This window comes from Hyperolius riggenbachi, chromosome 4, assembly GCF_040937935.1.
Source record: "Hyperolius riggenbachi isolate aHypRig1 chromosome 4, aHypRig1.pri, whole genome shotgun sequence".
Taxonomy (NCBI): domain Eukaryota; kingdom Metazoa; phylum Chordata; class Amphibia; order Anura; family Hyperoliidae; genus Hyperolius; species Hyperolius riggenbachi.
In genome coordinates this window covers 362624656-362642997 of record NC_090649.1, presented here as the reverse complement: position 1 = coordinate 362642997, position 18342 = coordinate 362624656, and the positions used below count along the sequence as shown (strand labels likewise).

Here is an 18342-nt window from a genome sequence, read left to right as displayed (position 1 = left end):
AAATCTTTAGGCTTATTTGATATAATTATCAACTGCATAGAACAAAAAGTGTATATATATATTATGATCAGTGGTTCTTTATCAGTTTTTTTTTAGAAATATAAATGCCAAGTTGGGCATGACAGAAATGTTCATGAAACCACTCCACACAATTAAAAAAAAACAAAAAACAGTGGTGACCTTTACAATTGATATTGATTTGGTGCATTGCATCTTCAGCCGATTTAAATGATCTGACATAAGAAGTCATGGAAGGGTTCAGTCCACCTGCATATTTCTTTTACAACCACTTCTATTTTTTTTTTTTATCTTAAATTGTAAGGAATGAGTAATTTGTTTTTAATACATCTTTTCCTAGATCCATCCATAGCATTTTCTGGCCAGTGACAGTCACTGATGTATTTATAGCACAGATTAAGAGAATAAGGAGGAGGGGTTCAAATGTTCACCCGGCTCTCTGTCTGTTGAGAAGATTTTCATTCCTAATTTGTTAATCTTGGAATGCAAGATAGAAGCAAGTGGCTAAATGCTGCACAGTAGAGGAATTCACTACATTCATGTATTTGGATATCTGAATTGTTATTTTGTGAAGACCAAGTAGAGTGCCATTTAAAAATGTCTATTCAGTTTACCCGTCCTGCACCATGGAGGAACAACAATATGACTCTGCCTCAAAAAGACACTCCACTTTCAGAGCAAGGAGAGACTATCATAGGCATTTATCTGCTTTCCCTGGGTATGTACTACAAAAAACATCACATCTTCTCTAGAGTGAACTGCTGCAGAAAACACTATGCATTACATTTTATTTATTACCTATAGGTTAATAACTTTTTTTCTCCTTGCTTTGGAAGTCATTTTTTTATTATTTAAAAGCAGAAGATTAGATGTAATTTAAAATAAATCCATAATCTTATGTGGAAGACATGTCTTGTTAAAATTACTTTACAGTTTCCTTAATGCCTAGGCAAACTGACAAACTGCTATTGCGATATATCAGCAAGATCTTTAGTAGCAATGAACAACATTGATTCTTTTTCTATAGTAAAGGTCAAACATTTTCTACAGAAGTCTTCATGTTTCCCTGCCCAGGTGCACCATGAGCATAACTGTGATGAAGAGGATCTGTCATAAGCACAAGTGGATCTGTCAAAATGACGGAACAGCACTCTCATGTTCTATGTCAATAAATAAACTGTGTCAGTACAACCATTCACATTTTATAGCATATCTTAGTTCAGTTAACATTCTCATTAGGAATTTGTACAATTATAAATGAAAAGCATCAGTGAACAAAGTAAATGCTTTAAAGTTAGCAGTCCTAATTCATACATCTTTGTGATGATATCACAGTATTATTAAAATGCATAGTTACAATGAGCATCAGAGCACCAGATAGCATTTAGAGCATTATTGTGCAGATTCTTCTGAAGCTCAATGGTGTAGAGAATAACATAAGACTTGGAGATGTGATAATAATTGCACAAATATTCTTTTAAGGAGTCCTTGTTAACAAAAAAAAATCTAAGACATATAAAATAATTAGCTATTGTATGTATTATCTTCTTGCACACTCAACCAGCCTTTTTAAGTATCGGAAGGAGAAATTTAAATTCAAATTTTCATCGAGAAAATTGCTTTCTTGACAACAATTTACTAGCACAGACACAGCTGCATCTGCACAGTCCCTAGTCAACAATTGAAAGATAAAAATTCTAAATATTATTGGTCAATTGTTAAATGACAATTTATAAGGCCAACAGCATTTTGATGTCCCAGGCAATGCCCCTCTTGCCTCCCCCAATCTTATTAATTTGGAGATTAATTAGTTTTGCAGGCACCAATAACAAATTGATAAGTTATATACAAAAATAATGTTATTTAAGAGTATAAACCTATAAATGATACTCAAATTATTATATGGCCAAATGCACATTTCCAGCTTAAACTCACTGAACCCACAAAACAAACCCTTCCTATAATTGTTATAAAAGGTGTGTAGCCACTTAAAAAAAAAAAATATATATATATATATATATATACTGTCTTTATGGGTTAGAGAATAGTCCTGAAAATCCAGAATCTTTGAGGCAATCAATACAGACCAACACTAACCCAATTACAGCTAATAGCATAGCAGCGTTAACAGCAACTGCTATATCATTGGTAGGCTATACAAGGCTCCTTTTGTTGTGGTAAGTTACTTAGTCTACCCATCACATTCTTAATGTGCAACTCCTCCTGAAGAGCGTACCTATGAATCGGCCCTGGGAGACTTGGGCACAGGATAAAGCCAATACTTGGCTTCTGCACAAGTCCCAGTGGTGTTAATTACTATTCCCCCTCCAGGTCAATGTGGATGGTAGGGAATGATATAATTCGACTTCCAGCTACTGCTGGTGGGCGAATTATAGTGTCTTTAAAGCAGTAGGATCAGCCATACTATTCCAGGGGAAAAAAACACATATATAAGTAGATAAATACTTGATCTACTTACATAACACATGTATTGTACTATCCACGTTTTGATATCAGTGAATGTTATATAGTAAATGACGAGAATTCTGTTCCTGGTGGGGGCCATGTCTTTTGCTAACAGTAAAGGCTAACTCGTGATGTCATTTCTGCCCTTACTTTTTTTCTTGTCTCCTCCAATTACTGAGTCACCTCAGCCTTGCTTGTAAACACAAGTGATTAGGGGATCAGGTTTCAGATAAGCAGCAGACAGGGAAATAAAGGGAAGAGGAGGAATATATTATAGATAAAAAGAACCCCCAGCATGCAATTCTTTGGCACCGACTACTGAAGGGCCAGTGCTCCTAAGGTTTATGATAATTCCAAATCATTAAAGCAGAAAACGTTTTGAAAGTTTTGAATGCAGGATTAGCATCTTTATCACTTAATACACTCAGACCAGTTGCTGTTGAAATTTGATTTTTATGGTGACAATACTGCTTTAAAGTAACTGTAGCTCTGACTTCTGACAGCACCGAAGTTACTCACCCTGCCTTGCTATAGCTGTAATTCCTATTATGGCCTATGGTGGCGCTGGCTAGGCCCAAATCTCCTGCTCTGTTTTAACAGTGCTCGCCTGAAGATGCCACCCAAGGCATCTGTCTGCTTTACCTATGTCTAAAATTGGCCCTCACCACTCAACACAGCGAAAGGAGGATTTCCAGATTCACACGTCACCCATTCCTGTTCACTTACAGATGGCTTGTTCTTTTTGGTAAAGCCAATTTATGGATGAGCATCACAGTACAATGTCTCTATCTTCATTGCAGGCAGAGCAAGAGCAAGAAAAACACTGTGCCAGGATATCTCATCATTTTGTTTTTTTCCCTCACCTTAATGCTGTATTAAATATGGATAATATACTAATGTTTCCCATTGATATGGGAATAATTGGGGATTTTCTTAAGTTTTGGGACAGGTTTGGGAGGGTATTTCTAGATGATACTTCTATAATATGGTTACATTTTGTGTTAATATACCATCTTCTTTTTTTCACAGGATGGCTGTCTTGGTTTGGCAACAGCATTGTAATGTTTATATTATATAAGCAAAGAGCCCACTTGCTTCCCACAGATTATCTTACATTTAATCTGGCAGTGTCTGATGCCAGCATTTCTGTGTTTGGATACTCCCGGGGCATCATAGAGATCTTTAATGTCTTCAAAGATGACGGATTCCTTATAACATCCATATGGACTTGTCAGGTAGGACTGCTCAGAAATAATGTCAGACTGTTTGTGGTTTTGCGTACAATGAACAAATAAGCTTTCTAATATTTTGTTGGGTGATAATAAACTAATGTAACAAAAGAAATATCTGTATGGTTGTGCCCCTCAACTTTACTTCATGATTCAATAACATCAAGTGCTACTGAGAAAAGTTTGGCATTCATTTTACTCTATTTTTCTGCATAAATCAAAGCCTATACAAAATTCGCAATCTAGTTTGACATAACTGAATGGTTAGTGACAGCTTATCAGCAGCCTGACATGCATGACTTAAAGCAAATATGAAGTGAAAATAAACGTATGTTCTATTTTTTATCTGTACTATTTGTTATCATTGGCTCATATGCAATTCACTTTTTCTCCTAGATGACATTGTTGCATCTTGTCATAAAATACCTTTTAACCTTTTCCCTGCCAAGCAGATACTAGGTATGTGTTGGCAGGGAAGTGCTCAAACTGCCAACAAGGTACTATGTATGTTAATTGGCCCCTGGAAGCAGCAGTAAGAGGGCTGACATCATTCCGCCCTCCCTCCATATGCCCCCCCCCCCCCTCCTCTGCTTCCCTGCAGTGCTGGATTAACAGTCGGGAGTGTAATTACTCACCGATCACTCGCTCCATGCCACATGTCCCCTTCCAGCAGCTGCCTCCTCTCTACTTTCTATATATCGCGTAGTAATCACGTGTCATACAGAAATTGGAGAGGAGAGAGGAGCCTGCAGCTGGAGGAGACACAGCATGGAGCCAGCGACCAGATGAATTAATCACACATCGACCACTGCACTCCAGCCAGGCAGGGGGCCACAGGAGGGGGTCCATGTGGAGGGAGGGATGATGATATCTGCCATCTTCCCACAGCGGCACCCACACCTGCTACCTATACTGGGGGCTTCTATACCAACTACCTATACTGGGAGCACCTTTAACAACAACCTATATTCGGGCACCTATACCTGCTACCTATACTGGGGCACCTATTCCTGGCTACCTATACTGGTTGCACCTATATCTGGCTACCTGTACTGGCGGCACCTATACCTGGCTACCTATACGGGTTGCACCTATACCTGGCTACCTATACTGGCTGCACCTATATCTGGCTACCTGTACTGGTGCATTTATTTCAGGCTACCTAATACTGGCAGCACCTATATCTAGCTACCTGTACTGGCGCACCTATTCCAGAACAGAAAAAGAGGGATACCAGTACATATCTGGTATCGTTGCATTCAACAGAATCAGGGCTTTTACAAACATTATGTAAGGTTTGAAAGGTTATGTCCCCAATCAGTCTCTATGCCCGAATCTATTGTCACGGTTCTGAGCCTGGACCATGGTCTTCACCTATAGACAAGCCCCGAGTGAACAGGACACTTTACTTGTCTCCTGGCTACGGCTACCCCCAGGTCTTAAAGTGCAAGGCATATAGACTGAAGTAGAGAGGACAATAACCCACCAGAACCCCAATGAGTGTAACACAGTTCAATAGTTCATAAGTATCACACAAGACTAGTACCTTGATTAAGGAGGATGAGGCCCTCAGCGTCGATTGTCAGTAATGACAGATGGTTCAGGAAACAGGCAGTAGATGATCCAAGCAGCAAGTGAGAGAGTTCATGCAAGGTCAGCCTGCAATATTATCCAAGCGACAGGCCAGGGTCAGTATATGTAAGAGTATCCAGTAAACAAGCAAGGGTCAGTCCAGGCAGCAGGCAAGAGTATCCAGGTAACAAACAAAGGTTGGTCCAGGTAGCAGGCAAGAGTATCCAGGAACAAGCAAGGGTTAGTAACAGCAGACAAGAATGCTCAAATACAAGCCAAGGTCAAATTCCAATAGTACAGACAATGTGAGTGCACACCCAGCAACTAGCCACAGCTATGCTTGTAACGGGCGATGACTAGGAGCACTCTGGGTGTTTAAATACAACTTTCATCAAATCAATGGCTGGCCACACCCCGCACATCCAATCACACAGCGGTACACCTACCTAGGTGTCAGCTGTAGCGTCAGCTGAACGTCAGTCAGTGACTATTGCTTACATCTGCGGAGGATGTACTGGGAGCGCGCCCTCCGCCTACCAGAATGTGCAGCCTGTATTCCAGCAGCTGCGTCATCTACAGGGAACAAGCGCCAAGACCCGGAATCCTCCTTGGGTCTTGGCGGAAACATTACCATTAACAGGCAGTTTCCTTATACATTAACATTTTTGTCCATAAATGTAATTCTTCTTTGAAAAAAACACAACACTTTTTCCCTTTTTTTTTTTTTTTTTTTTTACATATTTCCCTCAAAAATGTTGTTATAACTCCAAAAAAAGTTAAAACATTTTTTTAAATTGTTCAAGCCCAAGTGCAAAATGTCTAAAAACTGCTTGGCAGTAGATGTTCGCGTTTAGGACAAATTGGCTGGCAGGAAAAGGGTTACACCACCAGAAAGCAAGAAAATACTTTTGATAGTACTTTTTCATCATCTTTTGCGTACTTTTTCAACTGTAAAATTCTGAAACGTTATTATAAAGAGTACTATATATACTCAAATACAAGTCGACCTCGACTCCAATATTCAACCCTCTTAAGCTGGAATTTTTATAGACTCAAGTATAAGTCTACCCAGCAAAGTTAATGGCTGCACTCGGGGCCCAGGAGGGGTCTGACTGACAGGACTGAACCGCAAACAGTATTGCAGTCATTAACCCCTCCTGTCCCTTAAGTGCAGCCAATAACTCCTCCAGGCCCTCAAGTGCAGCAATTACTCACTCCCCTTCCTGAAGCCCAGTATTTCCCCCCTGCCCCTTTCCTTGTTGATTGTTGTGGCCAGGACTAGAGATGTCATAAACATAGAATTTTGTGTTTGAGAATGGCGAATGCAAACTTCTGCAACATGTTCACGAACAAGCGAATCTGGCGAACCGCTATAGACTTCAATGGGCAGGAAAATTGTAAAACCTACAAAGACTGTTTCTGGCTAGAGATGGCCTGAACGGTTGACTGTGAACTTATTCGCGCAAACTTCGGTGGTTCGCTTTCGCGGTGAACCGCGAACTATATGCGAGTTCGACCCGCCCCCTATACTACATCATTAGGGTCAACTTTGACCCTCTACATCACAGTCAGCAGACACAGGGTAGCCAATCAGACTACACTCCCTCCTGGAGCACCCCCCTTATAAAAGGCAGGCAGAGTCAGCCTTTTCACTCACTGTGAACACCTACCTGTTCAGTGCACCTACCTACGTTAGCGCACGCAGTGTTATATTGTATACCAGTCACTGCACCTGTTCACGGTACCTGTGTGTGACAGCTGCACATTTGTAATAACAATCACTGCATACCTACCTGTTCAGTGCACCTACCTACGTGAGCGCATGCAGTGTTATATTATATACCAGTCACAGCACCTGTTCACGGTACCTGTGTGTGTGACAGCTGCACATTTGTAATACCAATCACTGCATACCTACCAGTTCAGTGCACCTACCTATGTGAGCGCACGCAGCGTTATATTATATACCAGTCACAGCACCTGTTCACGGTACCTGTGTGTGTGACAGCTGCACATTTGTAATACCAATCACTGCATACCTACCTGTTCAGTGCAAATTTGGACAGAGGCGCCAGGCAGGTTAAAATGATCTAAAAACAACTAAAAAGGAGGAGTACAGGTGGACTTACCTCCTGAAATGATGGACAATCGAGATTGTTCAAATCGCAAATAACAATTTATTTTGGCACTCCGCAACGCGTTTCGCAGGTATAACCCGCTTCATCAGGCAAGGAGTGCAAGCTCAAAAAGGTCCAATAGTGGCAATGCGCCTCTGCGGAGGCGCATTGCCACTATTGGACCTTTTTGAGCTTGCACTCCTTGCCTGATGAAGCGGGTTATACCTGCGAAACGCGTTGCGGAGTGCCAAAATAAATTGTTATTTGCGATTTGAACAATCTCGATTGTCCATCATTTCAGGAGGTAAGTCCACCTGTACTCCTCCTTTTTAGTTGTTTTTAGATCATTTTAACCTGCCTGGCGCCTCTGTCCAAATTTGCACAGTATATAGTCCACCTTGGGTGGAGGGGACTGTCCCCTTCTTTCTATCTACAGAGAGCGACTTCTTAAACCTGAGTGGGGTCAGGTTCTAATACTCCCCACCTTCAGTTCAAGTGGTTGCCTATGTGGTAACCCGTGTTTGTGAGTATATCCACATCTGTTAATTATTTCGCCAACAATTGTTAGACTTACTGCACTATATTGGGCTCTCGGTTTTTCTTTTTGTTTCAAGTGCATCTACCTGTTCAGTGCACCCACCTACGTGAGCACACGCAGTGTTATATGCCACCAGTCAATGCACCTGTTTACGGTACCTGTGTGTGTGACAGCTGAACATTTGTAATACCAATCACTGCATACCTACCTGTTCAGTGCACCTACCTACCTACCTACGGGAGTGCACGCAGTGTTATATTCCAGTCAGTCGTTGCACCTGTTCATGGTACCTGTGTGTGTGACAGCTGCACATTTGTAATACGAATCACTGCATACCTATCTGTTCAGTGCACCTACCTACGTGAGCGCACGCAGTGTTATATACCACCAGCCACTGCACCTGTTCACGGTACCTGTGCATGACAGCTGCACATTTGTAATAATAGTCATTGCATAATTGTTCACAGTACCTGTGTGACCGCACGTTGTTTAATATACCAGTCCGTGCATACCTGTTAACTGCACCTGTGTGACAGTTGCACATTGTATTGTAATACCAGTCACTGCATACCTTTCACTGCACCTGTGTGACTGCACATTGTATTAGTCAAGTCAGTGCATGCCTTTCACTTCATCCCCCCCCCCCCCCAATATGGACAAAACAACAGGCAGAGGCAGACCCAGAAGCAGGCCACCTGGCAGGTCTGTTCAAAGTCGTGCTGATGTGATTTTGTGCGGCCCTAGACCAAAGTACAGTGCTCAGAAGAAGGCACATCCCATCAACTCCCAAGATTGTCAGGACGTGGTTGACTACTTAACACAGAACACCTCATCTTCCACAGCCACCAGCACTACTACAAGCACCACAACCACTGCATTTGACACTTCGCAGGAGTTATTTGGTGGGGAATTATCTGATTCACAGCCATTATTTTTACAACAAAATGAAAGCACTAAGCAAGTTACACTACCTCATTTGTTTGAGTTAGGCGACACTATGGACGTAAGGTGTGAGGAGGAGGATGAAGAAATACTTGCTGTTGGTGCAGTTTTGGAGGTGTATGATGCAAGCGAAGCTGGGGAGGATGATTATGATGATGATGATGATGATTATGAGGATACTGCCATGGATGCCACGTGGGATCCTAATAGACAAGATAACCAAGGGGACAGTTAAGAGGGGGAGTCAGAGAGGAGTAGGAGGAGACGAGTTGCTGAAAGAAGCAGGGGGAGCTCGTTGTCAGAAACAGCTGGTGGCAGTGTCCGGCACCATGTTTTGCCACCTATGGACAGCCAGCCAACATGCCCTTCAACATCAGCTGCTGATGCCACCATAGTGCCATCACCCCAGGGGGGCTAAGCAGTGTCAACATTTTATTGTGTGTCTGCCTCAGATATGAGCAATGCCACCTGTACTCTCTGCCGCCAAAAATTGAGCCGCGGAAAGGCCAACACCCGCATAGGGACAACTACCTTATGAAGGCACATGGAGAAAAGGCACAAACAGCAATGGGAAGACCTGAGGAAAAGCAGCACACAAAAACAAAGCCACCCTCCTTCTCCTCTTCCTACTTCAGGTGCATCATCTTCAGCCGCTTTCTCCCTTGCGCCTTCACAATCACAGCCACCCTCCTCCACTCCGCCTCTCACCTTGAGAGGTTTCTGCTCCTCTGCCCACAGCAGCAGCCAGGTGTCCGTGAGGATAATCTTTGAGTGGAAGAAGCCAATGTCTGCCAGTCAACCCTTGCTCGGCGTCTGACAGCTGGCTTGGCGGAACTGTTAGCTCACCAGTTGTTACCATACCAGCTGGTGGACTCTGAGGCCTTCCAAAAATTTGTGGCCATTGGGACACTGCAGTGGAAGATACCAGGCCGCAATTATTTCTCAAAAAAGGCAATACCCAAACTGTACCATGAAGTTGAAAGGCAAGTGGTGTCATCTCTGGCACACAGCGTTAAATCAAGGGTCCATCGGACCACGAATGCCTGGTCTGCCAAGCACGGTCAGGGCAGGTACATTACTTACACAGCCCATTGGGTCAACCTGGTGGCCGCTAGCAAGCAGGGAGTACGTGGCTGTGCAGCAGACCTAGTTGTGACACCTCCACGGCTTGCAGGCAGGCCTGCTGCCACCTCCTCTCCTCCTGCTACATCCTCTTCACTGTAATCCTCCTCCTCCTCAGCTGAGTGGCAGTTCAACTCTACTGGTGCTGCGATCTCCTCTCCAGCAACACAGCCCCAGCTTGCCAGGGCCTACGCTGCATGCCAGGTACGACGGTGTCATGCCATCTTAGACATGTCTTGCCTCAAAGCGGAGAGTCACACAGGAGCAGCTCTCCTGGCTGCTCTTAACAAACAGGTGGATCAGTGGCTGACCCCACACCAAATGGAGATCGGCAACGTGGTGTGTGACAACGGCAGCAATCTCATTTCGGCTTTGAATTTGGGAAAGTTGACACATGTACCCTGCATGTCACATGTGCTGAATCTAATAATTCAGAGGTTTGTGTCTAAGTACCCAGGCTTACAGGATGTCCTGAAACAGTCCAGGAAGGTGTGTGGGCATTTCAGGCGATCTTACACGGCCATGGAACGATTTGCCGATATTCAGCGGGGAAACAAATTGCTGGTGAGACACTTGATTTGCGATAGCCCGACTCGCTGGAATTCACAGCTCCTGATGTTTAACCGTCTGCTACAACAGGAGAAAGCCGTCAAACAGTATCTCTACAACTACAGTCAAAGGACATGCTCTAGGTAGATGGGGATGTTCTGGCCAAAGTACTGGACACTCATGCGAAATGCCTGCAGGGTCATGCAGCCATTTGAGGAGGTGACAAACATGGTGTGTCGCAGTGAAGGCGCCATCAGCGACTTGATCCCATATGCTTTCTTCCTGGAGTGTGCAAAGAGTGGTGGATCAAGCTGTGGAGGAGCGTGAACAGGAACAGGAGGAAGAGTTATGGGATCAATTCTCAGCAGAAGCAGATGATTCCTCAACACCTGCGGCAGCACAGAGGGGAGAGGAGGAGGAAAAGTCGTGTGGGAAAGAGGAGTCAGATGATCAGGAAGGTGTATTTTTTGGGGAGGAGGAGGAGGAGGCAGAAGAACAACTGCAGCAGGTGTCGCAGGAGGCTTGTGCTGCTCAACTTTCCCATGGTATTGTTCGTGGCATCACTGAGGAAGAGCAAGAGGAGATGTATAGTACGTCTGCATCCAAATTTGTGTAGATGGCGGCTTTCATGCTGCCCAGCCTGTTAAGGGACCCCTGTATAAAAAAAACTCAAGGGGAATGAGCTGTACTGGGTGGCCACGCTACTAGACCCTCGGTATAAGCACAAAGTGGCGGAGATGTTTCCAAATCACCAAAAGGCAGAAAGGAAGCCGCACTTGCAGAACAAGCTTGCAACTATGCTTTACAGTGCGTTTAAGGGTGATGTCACAGTACAACGGAATAAAGGTACAACTGCCAGTAATCCTTCTTTCATGTCCACGCAGGCAAGGACAGGATGCTCTAGCGATCTCATGGTGATGTCGGAAATGCGCACATTCTTTAGTCCAATGTCTCGCCTTAGCCCTTCCGGATCCACCCTCCACCAACGCCTCGACCGGCAGATAGCTGACTACCTGGCCTTAAGTGTGGATGTAGACACTGAGCAGCGATGATCCCCTGGACTACTGGGTGCGCAGGCTTGACCTGTTGCCAGAGCTGTCACAATTTGCCATCCAACTTTTGTCTTGCCCTGACTCAAGCGTCCTGTCAGAAAGGACCTTCAGCGCAGCTGGAGGCATTGTCACTGAGAAGAGAAGTCGCCCAGGTCACAAAAGTGTTCAGTGCCTCACCTTTATCAAAATGAATGAGGCATTGATCCCGGAGGGCTACTGCCCGCCCGAAGACTAAGTCAGTCCCCACACACTGCATCTCTGCCTGCACGCCGTATGACTGACTGCCTGCCCCAAGACTAAGTCGCTCCCCACACAGCATCTCTTCCTGCAGGCCGCTTGACTTCCTTCTCCGCCACCACCAACAGGGTCCAGGACACCAGGCGGATTCCTCAATTTTTTAAGGTTGCTAGCAGCGGCCGCTATAATAATTTTTCTGGTGCGTGTACATGCCTGCCTAATTTTTCTGGCTGCACTGCAGCTGCAACAACAAAACAAAAGGCATGTACATGTGTCAATTTCCCTTTTACGATCATTACCTTGCGTGTCTCGGGAGGGGGGCACACCCAAGATTATAAGGTTGTTGCTTCATTGTGGACAGACCACGTTCGATCAGCTGGACAGTCACTGTTCTGTCATTGAGCTACCTCAGCCCAGGGACCATATGGGCTGGAAAGCCGCCATCACCTGCACTCTCGTCATGGTACAAACAGCTGTGTGCGGTGCGTTACACAGTGAGTTCGGTCTGTCAGTGTGAAGCAGTACACTAATTACACTACCTGATTGATGTATACACATGTAAGATGTTTTAAAGCACTTTAGGCCTCCAATTTAGCATGCAATGTGATTTCTGCCCTTAAAACGCTGCTATGCGTCAAATCCAGATTTTTCCCCGGGACTTTTGGCATGCATTCCACTCTGCCATGCAAAAACTCAGATGTTAGACCCCTTGAAACATCTTTTCCATCACTTTTGTGGCCAGCATAAATGTTTCTAGTTTCCAAAGTTCGCCTCCCCATTGATGTCTATTGCGGTTCGAAAAGTTCACGCAAACCGGAAGTACGCGTTCGAGGTTTGCGAACCGAACATCGGAGGTTCGAGCCATCTCTATTTCTGGCCACAAAAGGGATGAAAAAGTTGTTTCAAGGGGTCTAACACCTGGATAGGGGCATGCCAGAGTGGGATCCATGCCAAAAGTCTCACTCAAAATTACGGAGTTTACACAAAGTTGGGTTTTGAACTCCAATGAGCAGAAATCACATTTTGCACAGCTCTAAGTGTAAGTGAGCTGTGCAGTGTCTCACACAGAGAGATATAATAGTACTATCAGAATACAGTGAAATAATAATGCATTGGAGTTGTTCTGTGCCTGCAACTTAACCACCCTGGCTTTCTATTAAGATTGCCAGGGTGGCGGCGCAGCACTATTTTTTGACTTTTTTTTTTCAAGTCGTGTAGCTAGCCTAGCGCTAGCTACATGATTCCCCCTCCCTGCGGCGTCCCTCCCACCCCTCTGATCGCCGCCGGCGCATATGCCCGTCCGGCAATCCCGTTCTGAACGGGATTTCCTTTAGGGCTTCCCCCGTCGGCATGGCGATGATCATGATGATGTCATCAACGTCATCGGGAGTCCCGATCCACCCCTCAGCACTGCCTGGCACTGATTGGCCAGGCTGCGCACGGGGTCTGTGGGGGGGCCCTCTGTCGCGTCGGGTAGTGGCAGATCGGCGGCATATGGCGGAGTTTGACCCGAACACGCAGCAAAAAAAAATTATCAAAATCGGCCCAGCGGGGCCTGAGCGGCGCCCTCCGGCGGTCATTGACGAGCTGAGCTCGTCAAGTCCGCCAAGAAGGTTAATGAGGCAACAGCAGTAGTGTGCACACAGCTCTAGGTGTCAGTGGGCTGTGGAGTGTCACACTAAAAAAAAAACAGGAGACCGTTGTGCTAGCCCTCAAAAGGGCTGTTTGGAGTGAACATCTCTCGCCAGGACTTTCAGACCTGTGTCACCTGTCACTTACCACTGGGTAAATTGCTGCAAATGGTAATGTCACTATTAGCAAACATTTTAGTCAGTGTGCTCAGTGTTGCCCATGACTTGTGTATAAGTCGACCTCTGTACTTTTATGAAGTGAATCAGACCTAAATTTCTAGACTTACCGGTATACTCGAGTATATACTATAAATGAAAATGATCTACTAGGAGATAACTCAGGAGAAAAAGTTAATTGCATATGGACCATTATCTCATAAGTAGCAAAAAAAAAAGTCTCATGTTGTTTTCCAGCACAGGAAGAGTTAAAACACTTAAGTTAGCTATGCAAAAGAGCTTCAAAAGAGCTATTTGACCAACTTGATCAAACAACTTAATCCTGTTATTTTAAATAGCATAAACAAAAGGTCATTAGCTCTGATCTGTTTTTACAGCTTAAAATACAGAGTGTGGTTTCTGCAAATATGATAGAATGATGCAATGTTATAAATAAAGCTTAAATAACTTAAAATTAAAATATGAGATCCTTTTATTTGCTACTAATGTTCTATCAACTATCCGTACTACACGTACAATTCTTATCTCATAATTTTTTTTCGCTTCAATGTCATTTTATGCACTAGCTTAAAGGGATACTGTAGGGGGGTCGGGAGAAAATGAGCTGAACTTACCCGGGGCTTCTAATGGTCCCTCGCAGACATCCTGTGCCCGCGCAGCCACTCACCGATGCTCCGGCCCCGCCTCCAGTTCACTTCTGGAATTTCTGACTTTAAAGTCAGAAAACCACTGCGCCTGCGTTGCCGTGTCCTCGATCCCGCTGATGTCACCAAGAGCGTACTACGCAGACACAGACCATACTGGGCCTGCGTAGTACGCTCCTGGTGCCATCAGCGGGATTGAGGACATGGCAACACAGGCGCAGTGGTTTTCTGACTTTAAAGTCAGAAATTCCAGAAGTGAACCGGAGGCGGGGCCGGAGCATCGGTGAGCGGCTGCGCGGGCACCGGATGTCTGCGGGGGACCATTAGAAGCCCCAGGTAAGTTCAGCTCATTTTCCCCCGACCCCCCTACAGTATCCCTTTAAAGCCCTACTTTAGCCTCACATTTTTTAATAAATATGGTATTAACTTTGCATTAAGTACCAATGCACAATGGCTTGCATTACATTTCTTTAGTTTTTGCAACAAAATTACACTTATTATTTGTAAGTGTACTAAATATTAAGGCTACAGGACTGATCATGTCCTTTAGCTCCATTTTCTGTCAAAGCAACTGTTTGTTTTTTTCATTACCACATGAGGTAGTTGGGGGGCACAAGCTAGTCTTTTTAAGTCAGCATAGATCATCTGGCTCCTCCCATCAGGCCTCTGTTGGTAAGACTGTAACTCTTTGTGGCTAGCCCTGCAGCTAAAGCAGTGTATCTAAAGCTGGCCACTAACGGTCCAATTTCTAGCGAAAAATCGTTCGAGCGATCAGAAATTCTGATCGGATGAAAAATCGTTCACTACACCATCAACTAACCAATCATTGCTTCCTATCTATCACGACCACCAAGAAAATTCAAATTTTCGGTCGACGAAAATTCATTCGGGCGACATTTTTTTCACTCGTTCATAATTGATTGTGTCCACCAATGGAGATTATTTACAACCAATCCGATCAGAATTTCTGATCGCTCGAACGATTTTTCGCTAGAAATTGGGCCGTTAGTGGCCAGCTTTACTGATAAGTACCTGCTGACCACAAAGTTAATATGGGGCAAGAGCAGGAACTGTTGCTCCTGCATACAAAACACACAGTTTTAAATGTCTCCCATTGCCTATATAGACCTTTGCAAGAAACCAAAAGACTTTAGTAGATCAAGTACTATTTCTTCTAATCAATTGCAACTATCATACATGTAGTGTAGATTGTATGAGACGGGCCTCACCTAGCGTGGTGTTTTGAACCCTTGATAGGGTGAACTTTTCTATAGTTTAGTGTAGTTCAGTTAGAACTAAAATGCTAGATCTTTTTTAGGATTTCAAACTGAACTAATATATTGTTTAAAAAAATGACTACTAAAAAAATGTATCCATAAAGATACATTAAAAGAAGAAAATAATTACACATTTTAGTTCAAACATTTAAAACACATTTTAGTGACATCGAGTTCAAAGAATGCCAGGCATGAGGATTGGTTAAGAAAACCTCTTTGGTGCCTTTAACACCCTAGTTTATTGAAGATTTTGATGATTTCACTTTAATCTCATAATTAAAAAACGTTTCACAGTTATGAGCAAAGTTTTTTTTTTTTATTAATTTACTGGCTGATTAGGCACACAAAATCACACCTGCATAATGTGTAAATAAATTACTTCCTCAGTTTTAACGAATGATTAATGAAAAATCTATAGTTACCTTTTATGGTTGGTTTAAGGACTAGGATTTGCTTGTTGTAATCTATAGATGTTCAATGGTTGCCATCACTATGGTAATAAAGCGCCGACAAGGGAATATCAGGCACATGGGACATCTGATAGGTCACTGCTACTGATCAAGTACAGTGATTAGCCAAATCATGCTGCCGTGGTCCCGCCTGCAAGACCATCATCCCCCTGTTAGCAAAAGGAGTAGCAGGCGGCTGTGATTGGCTGTTCTGGTGCCGGCACCCCTGCCTGATTAGTCCCATGCCAAAGCTTTGTGTCAGACTGGACATGGTGATCTCTCACCAATTATGGGGTTTATATGGGGGTATATACTGTATAATATGAGGCACATATGATGTGTGATGGGGTGTATATATACAGGGTATAGCTATATATATATATATATATATATATATATATATATATATATATATATATATATATATATATATATATATATATATATATATATATATATATATATATATATATATATCTTTATCAGCATTTCCTGTGGGTTGGGGTTGTCGGCATATCCTACAAAGAGTGTTTCAAGCAGCAAAAAGTCTAGAACTGGCCCTGAAGCCACACCATCCCTTACTAATGCTCGACTTCCGCCTCCATCTCACTCAGCCCATACTCCCTTATGTAACAGGTGGACTTCCACCCTCATCTCACTAGAAAATCCCATGATCTTTTGCTGGGATTAGGACAAGTGGTACCCTTACACTCTTAAAGCATGACCTGTCCAAAATAAGCTGGCTTTATATATTACATTCTTTATTTTTTTTTTTATAAAATAAAAAAACGGCTTCCTTTAAAGTTCCGCTAGCTAGCATTGTAACAACATTAATAAAACTACAATAAAAACATGATATAAAAAAATCGGTATACTCTAAAGTACCCAATATTGAAACCTTAATTATTAGTAATAAAACAATTTATATCAAGTTCTACATTTAATCCACCTAGTTTTTTTTTTCTTTTGCATTGGGTCAGAGGACACAGAAGGACAGAGATAAACAAGACCACAGTTTCAGAGGCAAAGGACTGTGACCTGTTTGTTTTTGACTAATGTGAACCCAGTTGACCCGATGCCTGTTTCTGGTTTATTGCATTTTTGTTTTGGTTAAGCACATGGCGTAAAAACTGTGATCCTAAGCGCATAATAGATTGAAATACATTTTCAGTCGTTTGAAAGTCGATTGACACATGTAGTTTACTGCCCATACAAGGAATGTATATATAGACAAATTTTCACGTGACTTTTTTATAACATCACTGGAAAACTCATCCTTCTTTTGGATACTCTTTCATTTAAATGTATTTATAAGCGAGTGTTGATGGTACCCTCATTATCAAAATGGTGTGTTGTTGTGATCGGCAAACGTATTGCGGTACTTACTGCATTACAACAGAGCTTTTCTTGACAATCTATGTTGCCAACTGTTTCAATGTGTAACATACAGGGCAGAATTAAAGCATCACTTTATATATAGGCCCTTTCGTTTTAATATATAAGATTATGCCTGGGGCAAGTTTAACAGAAATACCTATAGTTATATAAAATAATGTATATTGGATAAAATATAAAATTCAGCAGAGACAAACTGACAAAAAAATCGGATGTGGTTTCTGTAACTTGTGCAGCAGCTTTATTAGCAGATAATGGAAGGATTAGAACTGCAGACTAAGTTGACACACAATAGCTACTTTAGCAATCTGTTTTCAATCCATTCTAACACTGTTAAAAAGGGATTAGGAAAATATGCCGGTAAAATATCCAGGGAGAGCGGCCACACCATGAATAAATAGAGCTAGTACCAGAGAAAAACTACTCAGTATAATTCATTTCATTTGCTAATAATTTCACTACCTGTACCACTGTATCTTCTCTTCTACAATTAAGGTGGTTATACAAGTCTTTATAACTATGACTTTGGCAGCCCAGATGTTCCTAAAACTTGTTGCAACAGATGTGACTTTTAACAAACAATAATATATGATAATATAAAGAAGCAGCTGTATTAATGTCTCAGCATCCTGTAAGCACAAAACAATCCAAGCACTTTAAAGAGAAATTAGTCTGGCATAACATGCAGTTAAACAGACCAAAGCAGGAAAAAAGGGCGCAGGAGCCGTTACTGAAAAAAAAAACAGGGCCAGCTCCATAGGCGCTTATAATAAAAGCCGCATTTAGTAGCATTAGGGGGAAATTTGGGCACATGGTGGCAGCCATTTGCAGGCACCTCAATGCGCCCAATTTAACAATTTTTACAGCAAATCACAGCTTTGAAGGTACATTTGAGTGCCGGGCTGGAGGTGAACGATTACTGCCAAG

At 43.0% G+C, this 18342-nt stretch overlaps 1 protein-coding gene across 1 annotated transcript in view; it reads left to right on the top strand.

Annotated features, from left to right (window-relative positions):
• The first annotated feature begins 498 nt into the window (after positions 1 to 498).
• LOC137570839 (visual pigment-like receptor peropsin) overlaps positions 499 to 18342 on the top strand; it is a 42508-nt gene continuing 24664 nt past the window's right edge. Inside the window, exons 1-2 of the mRNA XM_068279547.1 lie at positions 499 to 736; positions 3514 to 3719. Of these exons, the coding sequence (XP_068135648.1) occupies positions 616 to 736; positions 3514 to 3719 (327 nt within the window). The 5' untranslated portion in view covers positions 499 to 615. The remainder of the gene's footprint in view (positions 737 to 3513; positions 3720 to 18342) is intronic.